General features: G+C 37.1%; 1 protein-coding gene across 2 annotated transcripts in view; it reads right to left on the bottom strand.

Annotated features, from left to right (window-relative positions):
* Positions 1 to 14,812, bottom strand: part of CBL (Cbl proto-oncogene) — a 100,612-nt gene that overhangs the window by 66,437 nt on the left and 19,363 nt on the right. The window contains exon 2 of one of the 2 annotated variants that reach the window (XM_037841716.1): positions 6,153 to 6,400. In XM_037841716.1, the coding sequence (XP_037697644.1) occupies positions 6,153 to 6,400 (248 nt within the window). Of the gene's footprint in view, positions 1 to 6,119; positions 6,401 to 14,812 lie in introns of those variants that run through there. The other variant, XM_037841717.1, reaches the window with a different exon arrangement.

Genomic DNA, 14,812 nt, shown 5'->3' with positions numbered 1-14,812 from the left:
TGAGACCCTGCCACAAACGTCCCTATGTGTCTGGCCCACTTCACTCAGCACACTGCCCTCGAGGCTTTGCCATCAACCCACCTTTTTCTCAATATGGTTTTGTTCACTCACCACACACTCCACCCCAAGTAAACAATCGATGGTTCTCTGCAAAGTCATACATCCATGCGTTCACCATCTTCACCACCATCCATATAAGGGCATCCACACCTCCTCCACAAGGCAGGAGGGAGAGTCAAAGGCGGCAGAGAGGCAAAAGAAAGAGAGAAAAAAAATGACAGCTAGGAAGCAGCAAAAGGAAAAACAACCCCAAATCAAAGTAGAACAAAGAATCAGACAATACCACCAATGTCAAGTGTCCAACATGCCCCCCCCCACCCCCCCCTCCCATCCGCATCCACCCCGGTACATCACCTTTGTTACATTAAAGGAAGCATGATACAACGATTCTACTAGTTACAGTCTCCAGTCCATGCTGACTGCATCCCTCCCCCAATGCCCCCCCATTTTCAACACCCTGCAAGGTTGACATTTGCCCACTCCTCCTCGCAAAAGAACATATCTGTACATCCCATCACAATTGTTGAATACTCTATATTTCACCAAGCTACACAGTCCCAGTCTCTATCCTTCCTCCCTTCTTGTGGTGTCTCACATGCTCCCCACCCCCCCATCCACATTCATAGCTATCCTTGTTCAGTGTACTCACATTGTTGTGCCACCATCCCCCAAAACCGTGTTCCAAACCACGCACCCCCGTCCTTCATCACCCTGCAGTGCTCCCTCCAGTATCCCCCGCAGGGCAGGTGTCCTGCTCACAAAGTCTCCCACCGTCCGTCCGTCAGAAAATATCTTGAGCTCTCCCTCATATCCAAAGGACAGCCCCGCTGGACACAGGACTCCCGGTTGGCGGCCTTCCTCCCTCAGTATCTTAAATATATCACACCACCTCCTTCTCGCCTCCACGGTCCCCGCCGAGAGATCCGCACACAGTCCTACCAATCCTCCTTTGCATGTAATGGATCGCCTTTCTCTTGCTGCTTTCAGGACTCTCCCTCTGTCCTTGACATTTGATAATCTGATTATTAAGTGTCTTGGCGTAGGCCCATTCACATCTCTTCCGTTTGGAGCACGCCATGCCTCCTGGACCCGTAATTTTATGTCTTTCATAAGAGATGGGAAATTTTCATTAATTATTTCCTCTATTATTGCTTCTGCCCCCTTCCCCTTCCCTTCTCCTTCTGGGACACCAATGATACGTACATTATTGTACTTCGTTTCATCCTTGAGTTCCCAGAGACGTTGCTCCTATTTTTTCATTCTTTTCTCCATCTGCTCCTTTGCATGTAGGCTTTCAGGTGTTTTGTTCTCCAGTTCCTGAGTGTTTTCTTCTGCCTCTTGAGATCTGCTGTTGTATGTTTCCACTGTGTCTTTCATCTCTTGTGTTGTGCCTTTCATTTCCATATATTCTACTGGTTGTTTTTTTTGAACTTTTGATTTCTGCCGTATACATGCCCAGTGCTTCCTTTACAGCCTCTATCTCTTTTGCAATATCTTCTCTAAACTTTTTGATTTGATTTAGCATTAGTTTAAATTCCTGTATCTCAGTTGAAGGGTACATTTGTTCCTTTGACTGGGCCATAATTTTGTTTTTCTTAGTGTAGGCATGGTTTCCTTGGTTATCCAAATCAGGTTTTCCCAGACCAGAACAGGCTCAGGTCCCAGAGGGAAGAAATATTCAGTATCTGGTTTCCCTGTGGGTGTGACTTAGAAAATTGCTCCACCCTTTGATGCCTCAGGTCACTGTGCTTTTCTGCCCAGCAGGTGATGCCTGTTAGCCTATAATTCTTGACTGGTGTGAGGAGGTATGGCCGTGTTCCCCCAGGCTCTTGGGTCTGGTTCTGAATGGAAAGGGCCCCACCCCTTTCCTCCTAGAGAAGACAAGAGCCCCCAGGTGGAGGTCATTAGCATTCCAGTGGTCTTGCTCTCTGCTTGTGCTGTCTCCACCCTTCCCCAAGTCACAGCCCTGGAAACTGAATATGACTGGGGCTTTCTCCACTGAGCCGAAAAAGAAACAGATAGTCCCCTTCAGACCCAGTCCAAGGCGACCCTCCGGCTCTCCAAGGTCAGTCGTCACCCAAAGCCTCTGTTTTTTTGGGGATGCATACCTGTAGTGAGCAGTTCACACTCACTACTTAAAACCCCAGCTGGAGCTCAGCTGAGCTGTATTCGCTTGCTGGGAGAGAGCTTCTCTCTGGCACCACGAGGCTTTGCAGCTCGGGCTATGGGGGAGGGGGTCTCACGACTTGGATCCACAGGTTTTACTTACAGATTTTATGCTGTGTTCTTGGGCCTTCCTCCCAATTCAGGTTGGTGTATGATGAGTGGATGGTCTCGTTTGTCCCCCCGCAGTTATTCTGGATTATTTACTAGTTGTTTCTGGTTTTTTTGTAGTTGTTCCAGGGGGACTACTTAGCTTCCACTACTCTCTATGCCACCATCTTGCCAATTCTCACTACCATCAGTTTTAATACCTCTTAGAAGATTCTGTTTTAGGTTGCACTGAATTGGTGTTTTCTCAGCTTCCTTCTCACCTGTAGTTATTCCATGCACTACAAACTTGGCATTCACTTTGCAAATAAACAACAATTCAGCAGTTTTAGTAACATATATTGACTCATCAAAAGCCAAGGCCCAGGGGTATAAATCTCCCTGGCAACGTGGAATATGACTCCCAGGGAAGAATCTAGACCCGGCATTGTAGGATGGAGAACATCTTCTTGACCAAAAGGGGGATGTGAAAGGAAATGAAATAAGCTTCAGTGGCAGAGAGATTCCAAAAGGAGCTGAGAGGTCACTCTGGTGGGCACTCTTACGCACAATATAGACAACCCTTTTTATGTTCTAATGTATTGGAATAGCTAGTAGTAAATACCTGAAACTATCAAACTGCAACCCAGAACCCATGAATCTTGAAGACGATTGTATAAAAATGTAGCTTATGAGGGGTGACAAAGTGATTGGGAAAGCCATATGGACCACACTCCCCTTTGTCCAGTGTATGGATGGATGAGTAGAAAAATGGGGGCAAAAAAAAAAAAAAAAAAAAAAAGGCACCCAGTATTCTTTTTTGCTTTAATTGTACTTTTCAACTTTAATTTTTATTCTTATTATTTTTGTGTGTGTGGTAATGAAACTGTTCAAAAATTAATTTTGGTGATGAATGTACAAGTATATAACGGTACTGTGAACAACTGAATGTACGCTTTGTATGACTGCATGGTATGTGAATACCTCTCAATAAAAATGAATTAAAAAAAAAAATCTTGCTAAAAAAGAGCCAAGGGAAACTACTCAAAATCATTTCCTTGTTTTTTTTAATTAACTATTGATGTTGTTCCCAATGTCCTGAACTTTTTGAGCAACTGCTCTCACCAAAAGGCTAACAGTCTTAAACAAGTTTATTTTCTCAGGAAACATTTCTGCTGCTGCTGCAAACAGACATGATTTAATTAGCTCCCCATTGGTAAATGGCTTTCCTTGCTTAGCTATCACGTGAGCCATTTAGAAACTTCCTCTGGTTGCAGCCTCAGCTCATGTTTTATTTCTTTAAAGAAATTCTACTGTGATCAGATGTCCCATGTTAGATTTTCTAATTTTTCTGTCCATTGCTTTCCTGTGAGTTGGGAATAGAGTGATAGGTGCTTAGTCTGGTAATGCCATTGCATATTATATTCTTCTATCACAGATAGAGTGCCACTGCATAATAAACACATCACTTTGCCATCTAATTCAGTAACAAAATAAACCACACTCCACTGTGTTTAAAAGTGCAACATCAAATGCCCACTCTTCTTTCTTGTTTTGACATGATGGGTATTATGCATTGATTTAAAAAAATAAACAAAATGTCATGGTATGAGAAAACACACAGCCCTAAACTTGCAATCAAGTGAAATGCAGAATTATGCTTCATAAATATTTCTAAGGTATGTCTTCACCATTAGGATTTCCACAATTTTTTAGACCTAAATATAACACTTCATATTTAGAACTACTGTATTTTATTTTGTTTGAAAATCTTACTGAATCCCATATCCAACTTCTTAGCTATTTGTCCAGCTCCACATCACTTAAAAATTTACTTAATATGTCACTAGGGTATTTTTTAAACGTCTACATATCAATTATATCCAAAGCACTACAATAAAAACAAAGGCAAAACAGACGTAAATCATGCCTTCATGTACTACATTCAATCATAGATAAAAAGTTGTTGATAGGACTGGGTCAAAGGCAGTCAGGAAGTTCAAAATATTATCAGTCTATTAATCAGTACTCTTTAAGTTATAGCTGTCAATCAGTTAAAAAATCCAACCTATTTCAACCCATGTTTCTACAACTTCTCAAAAATAACATAAAACCGTTTAACACTTTGCTCAAATTTAAATACATTAAGTCAAGAGCACTCTCCTGACTTCTAAATCTAATAGACTTTAAAAAATAAATCTTTAGTAAATAGAATTAGAAATCTTTTAATAAACATAATCAAGGTTATTGGGCTTTGAGTATTTTTGGTTTTTGGTTTAAACATTAGTGTTTTTAGTTTTACTGGTGTCCCTATTTGCCAAGGCCCATCAATGCTCATAATATCACTTTACAACAAATTAAAATAACAACAATCTCAAGTTTTGTTTCTGAAGGAAGATGATTGTACAGTCCTTGATGGATAAAACAGACATGTAAGCTATGATCATCCTTTAACTTAACAGAACTACATTTTGTCCTTCCTTTACAAAGCCTTTATGAATACCAAATTATTTTTATATATTGAGCACCCATCATTCACTATGGAGAGTAGAAGAGATGAAGCATAAAAAGTAAATAAGATAAAAAAAGATAAGCATTGGATAATTCAAGATTTTCAACTTCCAGGAATAAATAATCATTTAAAACTAATAGCAAATCTAGAAAAATTACATTTCTTGCTTTACAGGCAAACAATGCAGAGGATGCATACTACCTTTACATGACAATTTAAATTGAGAACTCTCAATCTTAAAGGACGGAACAGAAAACTAAAGAATCTACAACTTTATTGAATATCTTTTGCACTTCTTACAAAGGTTGCTACAGATTGAATTTAGTCACCAGAAATCTTTTTAAGAAGAAAAGACTGGTACTCTGGGTCAAATCTGAGTAATGTGTTGTAGTAAATGTAACTGATGTGGGTAAAGTTCTTAAGTGACAGTCTAGCGTTCCCAGGATCTAAGCCAACAAAGCCAGAAGAAAGACAGACCGCAAGGGTACACCACTTACTCGGTTACTGCTAGAGTCATGCACAGTATCCTAATGTTTCCATAAATTACTGCTCCTCCTAATTCAAGTCATTCCTTAAGAGTAATCGACTCCTTACGTAATTCTCCTGGAGTTATATTTTGTTTTAGATGATTCACGGTTATTTCCAATTGGACAAAACCAAACTTTTTTACATCCACACATACGATCAATCTATTTTCTCCCAATACGTAACTTACGACAATCAAGCTAACAACATATAGTATTGACTATGTGATTTTTTAGTATTTAATTAATACAAAAGAATACATAGCAATCCCTCAAATATTTCTTGAATAAACTATATTTGTCTCTACTTATTCTATTTGAAAAGTCATTTTACCTATATAGGAAATGGCATTTAACTTTGCTTTAATAAAAAAAAGTTATCTAAACCATTGCTTACTTTTTCCCAATTACCCATACTTATAATTTGCCTAATATGCTATTGCTTCAGGCCAGATCTGACCTCTTATTATTTACTCTCAATCTCAGCTTAAGGTCAATCCTCTCTTTTCAAACTCTCACCTATCCACAAACTCTCATGATCTGTAGGGTCTCTCCAGACCTACTGGTTCCAACCCAGCTGCATGACTTCAAGTCACTGGCTTTTCAAAGGTAAACAAATCTATCAAAACCAGGGATTGTCCTGTATACTCCAAGGCAACCTTTTATATAAAACACACCTTTAAATCAAATGTCACTTTTCCATTCCTGTTAACATAAAATTAAAACCAACTCAACTACACTTTTACATATTACCCATTCAGGCAGTCACAGACCTGAATTAATATTTGTGTAGTATTCTCCATTACCTAGGCTGAGAATTCTCCTCATACATTCTTTCTTTCCCCTCCTTGAAGAGGCTTATGGTCTGCTTAGTTTTCTTCATTAGATTCTCCATGAACACCCTAAAATACTCATTTTCTCCAAGTGTCTCCATCTTCCCCTCATATCTTGACAAGACAGTTCGGAGATGCTGGTAGGTATCTGGTAGCAGGTCCAAGATATAAGGTGGGCTATTCTTTAGTGCCAGCTTTGGGTTCTGACACAGCCGCACCACCTGCAATAAATGAAAAAGAAAGACCATTACTTGGATGACCTTAAGGACAATTTCCTTTTTAAAACAAAATATGTGCTCTTTTGCAGAAACATGAAACATGTACAAAACAATATAAGAAATGATCCATAATCCCACTGCCCACAGGCAATCATTTTAGATTTATAGTCCCCCTAGAAGGGTGTGTAGATTCGTAGTCCCCCTCAGAAGGGTGTCGATTTGTAGCCCCCCTAGAAGGGTGGGTTCTTAAAACTCTATGAGATATTAATGGTTCACACAACACAGACTAACAATTGAGGGGAGAAAACAAGCAAGCAGATGCCTAAACAATGTTAGATGAAATATGGCAAATTCCTTTTAAATACAGGGCTGACCCCACAAGAAAGAAATTCTCAGAGGCCGCAATTTAGATAGAATGGCTGCCCTGGGAGGTAAATCTCAGTAACGTAAGGGGCTTGGGTTTTAACAATCACTAGGGCACAGAAGCAGAGAGAAGTCTTGGACCCAGCAAGGCATGGAAACGATTGAAGATATCCATCCCTTCCCATGTAAATGCAGGACTATCAGAATTTGTCTAGTAATTCCTTTTCCCATCGTTTACTTTCAATTTTTTTGAGTTCTTATGTTTGATGTGCGTATCTTTTTAAATAACATATAGCTGGATTTTTAAATACAATGTAACAATCTGTTTTCTAATTGGTGAGTTAAGTCCATTTTATATTTGTTGCAATCACTGCTAATTTGTATTTATTTCCACCATTTTATTTTGTGCTTTCCATTTATATGGGTTTTTCTGTATCTGGAAAAGACAAATTAGTAGAAGAGAAAAGCCAGAAATAGATCCACACATACACAGACCCCTGATTTATGGCAAAGGATGGTCTTTTCTAAAAATGGTATCATTTTTGGTATCACACTAAATCCTCACCTTAAACCATGCAAAAAAATAAATTTCAGGTGGGTTATAGATCTAAATGTGTAAGGCAAACTATAAAGCTTTAGAAGATAACATAAGAAAATTATCTTCATGAGTTCAAGATCGAGAAAAATTTCTTACACTGGTCCATAAAAAAACTAGCAAAAGAAAATGTTAATCAAATTTTATCAAAAGATACACAAAAATAATAAAACACAAGTCACAAAATCAGAGAGGATATGTACAATGCATATAACTGATAAATATATCCAGAATATATAAAGAACATCTACAATCCATAAAATAATGACAGCCCAATAAAAAAATGGATAAAGACATGAACAGGAACATCGCTAAAGAAGATATTCAAATAACCAATAAGCATATGAAAGGGTACTCAATCTTATTACCCATTCAGGAAAATGAAAATTGTAAAATCACCATTAGATAGCACTACACACACACTAAATTGTCAAAGCCAACCACTGGCAAAGATATAGAGCAAGAGGAATCCTCAAATACTGCTGGTGGGACTCTTCACTGAAACAACTAACTTGGAAACTAGTTCAGCACTATTGTCATGATCCATGAACTTGCAGATCCACTCTTGGAAAGGCGTAACAGGATTCACACACAAGAACGTACAGAATGACATTGTTGGTAATAATTGAAAACTGGAAACAACCCAAATGTTCATCACCAATAGAGCAGACACATAAACTGAGTTATATTCACCACAATGCAATACTATACTGAAAAGAAAACAAACTACACTGACTGCAACATGGATGCTCCTATCAAAGTGAATCTCAAGAAACCAGAAACAAAACAGATTCAATTCCAAAAGTACCCATCTCAACTATATTGTTTAGGGATGCATACAAAGGTAGTAAAAGCACAGGAATAAAATAAAAAAATAAATTTTATTTATACATTATATGATTGCCCATGAAGAAAATAAAAGAAAATTAAAGTATTAGAAACAAAACAGTTTAGTGGGTTGCTGGATTTAAGACTGACATACCAAAACCAGTAACATTCGTAAATATTTTATAAATAATTTTAAAATATAATATTTTAAAATATGCCACTTAGGAAAACAATAAAATTGTAAGATTCCAAGGAATATATCTAATAAAGGATGTACAAGACTTTTTACAAAAAAAAAATTTAACTTAACTGAAAAACTTAACTGAAAAAACATAAAAGACAGACGTCAATGGAGAACTATACCAAGTTCAACGATAGAAAGACTCAATGAAAATGTTAATTCTTCTCTAAAATTCTGTATAAATTCAGTACAAATCCTATCAACCTTTTATCTGGAATGTTAAACTGATCCCAAAACCCAGATGAAAGAAAAAGGGACCAAAAAAATAGCAAAGCATATTTCGTAAAACCACAAGATAGGAGGTATTTACTGAACTAGCTATCAAGACTTGTATCTTATAATTGAAAAACTGTGATGTTGTTTCAAAGATGGACCAAAGGCTAGATGGAAGAGAAGACAGCCCAGATGTATACCCATACAAGTATGGCAATTCAGTCTCAGAAGTGGCATTACAAATCAGAATTCAAAAGAATGACCAGAATATTGGTTATCCATATAGAAAAAAACAAAATAAAATTGGGTCCCTCAAACATTACATGAAAATAAATTCATATGAATTAAAGACCTCAATATAAGGAGAAAAAACTTTAACGCTTCTAGAAAAAAAACAGAAAAATAACTTTGTTGAACTTTATGATCTCAGAAAGGATTTCTTAAACAAGACACAAAAAGCACAAACCATAAACACAGACTAATTAGTTTCTCAACACCAATATTTTAAAAATATGCTAACTCATAAGGAAGATTACTGAACTACCTTTTTTTCCCATTCATTTTTTAAAATATCAAGGCAATTATACTGTTTTTCTTCTTGGTAAACTGCAACTTTTTTTTTTTTTTTTAAATCAGTGCAATATCCCTCTTTATCTCTATTAACACTTCTTGCCTTAGAGTCAACTTTACCTTATGTTAGCATACTTAAACCAGTTTTCTTGGGTTAGTATTGCATGGTATTTTTTCCCATACTTCTACTTTTCAATCTTTCTGTATTCTTACATTTAATAATGTGTTACTCTTTGTTAGCAGCATTTAGCTGGTTTCCTTTTAACTCATTCTGACAGTCTTTGATTTTAAGTAGAGTAAATCAATCTGTTTTACATTTGACATATTATGAAACTGCCATTTTTGTAGGTCAAATATTGGCAATTTCATGTTTCGGCTTAAGTTCTGATTCTCACACAATGAATAATAGAATAATTCACCAATTGTTTCCTATTTGTCTCACCTGTTCTACATTCCTTTTCTGCCCTCTTTTGATTTGAGCATTTTTTATTTCTCCACTTTTCTCCTTGTTCTAGCTTGCTAACGCTGCCGGAATGCAAAACACCAGAAATGGATTGGCTTTTATAAAAGGGGGTTTATTTGGTTACACAGTCAAAGTCTTAAGGCCATAAAGTGTCCAAGGTAATGCATCAACAATTGGGTACCTTCACTGGCCAATGGTGTCTGGAAAACCTCTGTTAGCTGGGAAGGCATGTGGCTGGTGTCTGCTCCAAGTTCTGGTTTCAAAATGGCTTTCTTACCGGACGTTCCTCTCTAGGCTTCAGCTCCTCAAAAATGTCACTCTTAGTTGCTCTTGGGGTGATTTGCCCTCTCTTAGCTTCTCCGGAGTAAGAGTCTGCATTCAACAGCCATCTCTCATCTGCAGCTACTCTCTCAGCTTCTGTGCATTCTTCAAAGTGTCCCTCTTGGTTGTAGCTCCTCTTCAAAATGCCACTCTCAGCTGCACTGAGTTCCTTCTGTTTGTCAGCTCATTTATATGGCTCCAGTGATTTAATTTAGACCCACCCTGAATGGGTGGGGTAACACCTCCATGGAAATTATCCAATTAGAGTCATCACCCACAGTTGGGTGGGGTGCATTTCCATGCAAACAACCTAATCCAAATGTTCCAACTTAATCCAAACTAATATGTCTGCTCCACAAGATTGCATCAAAGAATATGGCTTTTTCTGGGGGACATAATACATTCAAACCAGCACACTCCTCCATTAGCTTGTCAACTATACATTCTTTTACAATTCTTTTAGTGGTTATGTTAGAGATTTTAACACGCATCTTTGACTTAGGAAATCTAAGTCTTTTACCACTGCCCAGAAAACATAAGCATCTTGGAACACTAACTCCATTTACTCTCCTTTCAACTTATTGGCTGTTACAATCATATTTTTATTTCCATGTATTTTTTTAATGCTCACAAGTCATCATCATCACCATCACTATCATAAACAATCAATATTCATTTTTATTTACCCACATATCTACCATTTCTGATGCTCTTCATCCCATCTGGAGTTGTTTTCCTTCAGTTTGAAGAACATTGTTTAGAATTTCCTTTAGGGCAGGTCTACTGATTACACATTCTTTCAGTATTTGTCTGACAACTTCCTTATTTTGCATGTGCTTTTAAAAGATATTTTCACTGGATAAAAATTGGCAGTTATTTTCTGTCAGCACTTTAAAGCTATTATTTCATGCCTTCTGGATGCCAGTGTCTCTGTTGAAAAATCAGGCTGTCAGTCCTACTGTTACTTATTTGAAGGTAAAATGTCTTTTATTCTCTGGTTCCTTTTAAGATTTCTCTTTACCCCATGTTTTTCAGCAGTTTTACTATGATGCACCTACATGCAGTTTTCTTTGTATTTATTCTGCTTGGTGTTTACAGAGCTTCTTTAATTTATGACTTGACAATTTTCATCAGTTTTGGAAAATTCTCAGCCATCTTCTCATCAAACATTGTTTATGTCCCTTTTTCTTTCTCCTCTCCTGAGACTTCAGTTACATGTATGTAAGACCATTTCACCATATTTTCTATGTCACATACTCTTTTCTGTCTTATTCATCCTCTTCTCTCTCAATGCTTCAGTCTGGATTTTTCTCTTATTATCTTCCACTTCACTAAATCTCTCTTCAGCTGTACTTACACTGTTAAACCCATCCACTGAGTTCTTCATAATCAGTCCTGTTTTTCAGTTCTACAATTTCCATTTCATTCTTTTTTAACATCTCAAATCTCTGTCAAAATGATCAATTTTGTCTTTTAATTCTTCTAACATAATAATCACAGATATATTTTAAAGTTGATTACTGATAACTCAATTAATCTGGATCCCCTGTGAGTATGTCTCTATTGCCAATTTTTCCTCTTGGTTTTCAGTTGCATCTTGGTCTTTTCACATGCCCAAGTTACTGAATGCTAGACATAACATATAAAAGTTATATTTATATTCCATAAACATAGAAAAAAATATGAGGCTATGGATGATGTTACTCAGAGAGGATTTACTTAATTAAATTCAGTTTTATTGAAATATATTCACATAGCATACAATCACCCATGGTGCATAATCAACGGTTCACAGTACGATCATATAGTTATGCATTCATCACCACAATCTATTTCTGAACATTTTCCTTACATCAGAAAGAATCAGAATAAGAATAAAAAATAAAAGTAAAAAAGAACACCCAAATCATGCCCCCCAACCCACCCTATTTTTCATTTAGTTTTTTTCCCCATTTTTCTACTCATCCATCCATACACCAGATAAAGGGAGTATGATCCACAAGGTTTTCATAATCACACTGTCACCCCTTGTAATCTACATTGTTATACAATCATCTTCAGGAGTCCAGACTACTGGGTTGGAGTTTAATAGTTTCAGATATTTACTTTTAGCTATTCCAATACATTAAAACCTAAGAGGTGCTATCTATATAGTGCATAAGAATGTCCACCAGAGTGACCTCTCGACTGGGAGGATTTACTTTTGCTTCTGGCAATCAGCTAGGCTAGGAAAACTAGAAATCCCAGATTATCTTAATCCAATCCAGGATTAAGAAGATTCAAAGCCAGGCTTTAGTCCCTGTAAAGACTGGTATATACTTCTGTTTCACCATTATGCCTAGATTTAGGCCCTCAGAGACCCAAACCCAAAACCTAGGATGTTTTCCATCTTGGCAGGCTCTAATTCCAATTCTTTGCTCTCCTTGATATGAGTACTGAAAACTCTATTCAGCCTCTCAGCTTCCACTTCCAGAATCAGCAATGACTGAAAGGGGCAAGGAAGCTTCCAACATCAGGCTTACCTCAGAGCCTCCCTCATCTTCCAGAACATGACCTTATAATTCTCCATTGCTTGATAGCTCCCCAATGTTTTCTAGCTTTTCTAGTTGTTGTCAGTACATTTGGTTCAAAATAACCTAGTCCAACAACATTTGTAAAAGCAGAATTTTGACATCCTATTTTTTTCATCTTTTTTATTAGAAAAGTTGTGGGTTTACAGATCAACCTTGCATAAAATACAAAATTCCCATATACCACCCACCACCAAAACCTTGCATTGGTGTGGAGCGTTTGTGACAATCAATGATAGCACATTTTTATAATTGTACTATTAATTAAAGTCCATGGTTTAACTTAGGGTTCACTGTGTAGTATCGTTCCACAGATTTTTTTAAAATTTTTATTCTGTTACCATATATACAATCTAATGTTTCCCCTTTTAATCATATTCAGATACATATTTCAGTGCAGTTAATTGCATTCACAATGTTGTGCTGCTAACATCACCACCATCCATTACCAAAACGTTTCCATCATTCTAAATAGGAACCCTGTACATTTTAAGCCTTAACTTCCCATTCCCTATCCCCACTCAGTCCCCTGGTAACCTATATTCTAGATTTTGACTCCATGAGTTTGCTTATTCTAACTGTTTCAAAACAGTGATATCATACAGTATTGGTCCTTTTGAATCTGGCTTATTTCACTCAACATCACGTCTTCAAAATTCATCCATGCTATGGCATGTATTGGGACTTCATTGCATTTTATGGCTGAATAATATTCCATTGTATGTATATACCATATTTTGTTCATCTATTCATCAACTGATGGACATTTGAGTTGCTTCCATCTTTTAGTAACTGTGAATAATGCCTCAAGAACATCGGAGTACAAATATCTGTTCTAGTCCCTGCTTTCAATTCTTTTGGGTATATACTTGCAGTGGGATTGCCAGGTCAGGTGGTAGTTCTACAGTTAGCTTTCTGAGGAACTGCCAAACTGTCTTCCACAGCCACTGCACCATTTTACATTGCCACCAGTGATGAATGAGTGTTCCTATTTCTCTGCATCCTCTCTGACTGTGCCAGTTTGGATGTATCATGTCCTACTAAAAGCCATATTCTTTGATGCAATCTTGTGGGGGCAGATGTATTAGTGTTGATTAGATTGGAATCCTCTGATTGAGTGTTTCCATGGAGATATGACTCAATCAACTGTGAGTGAAAATGTTTGATTGGATAATTTCCACGGAGATGTTACCTCACCCATTCAGGGTGGGTGTTAATTGGATCACAGGAGTCATATAAAGAAGTTCACAGAAGATGGACCTTAGCGCAGCTAAGAGTGAAATTTTGGAGAGCAACTGAGAGTGACATTTTAGAGAGCAGCTACAGCTAAGAGAGGACAAAACGTCCCAAGAACAACATTTCAGAGAATGCCATTTTGAAATGCCACCTGGGAGCAAGAAGATGCCAGCCACGTGCCTTCCCAGCTAACAGAGGTTTTACGGATGCCAGCGGCCATTCTTCAGTGAAGGTACCCTATTGCAGATATCTTACCTTGGACACTTTATGGCCTTAAGACTGTAACTGTGTAACCAAATAAACCCCCTTTATAAAAGCCAATCCATTTCTGGTATTTTGCATTCTGACAGCATTAGCAAACTGGAACACTGACATTTATTATTTTCCTTTTTTTTAATAGTAGCCATTCTTATGGGTGTGAGATGATACCTCATTGTGGGTTTGATCTGTATTTCCCCAATGGCTGATGATGCTGAGCATCTTTTCACATGTTTTCTGGTCATTTGGTCATCTTCTTTGGCGAGATGTCTGTTCAAGTCTTTTGCCCATTTTTTTTTTTAATTTTTTTTTATTCATTTTTATTGAGATATATTCACATACCATGCAGTCATACAAAGCATACATTCAATTGTTCAGAGTACCAAAATTAATTTTTTACATTTTCATTACCACACACACAAAAATAATAAGAACAAAAATTAAAGTGAAAAAGAACACTGTGCCCCATTTTTCTTCTCATCCATCCATACACTGGATAAAGGGAGTGTGATCCACAGGGTTTTTATAATCACAGTCACCCCTTGTAAGCTACATTGTTACACAATTGTCTTTTTTTTTTTTTTTAATCTTCATTTTATTGAGATATATTCACATACCACGCAGTCATACAAAACAAATCGTACTTTCGATTGTTTACAGTACCATTACATAGTGGTACATTCATCACCTAAATCAATCCCTGACACCTTCATTAGCACACACACAAAAATAACAAGAATAATAATTAGAGTGAAAA

The sequence above is a fragment of the Choloepus didactylus genome, chromosome 6 (assembly GCF_015220235.1).
Source record: "Choloepus didactylus isolate mChoDid1 chromosome 6, mChoDid1.pri, whole genome shotgun sequence".
Lineage (NCBI taxonomy): Eukaryota > Metazoa > Chordata > Mammalia > Pilosa > Megalonychidae > Choloepus > Choloepus didactylus.
The sequence above is the reverse complement of the archived record's forward strand: the minus strand, read 5'-3'. Positions and strand labels throughout refer to the sequence as shown.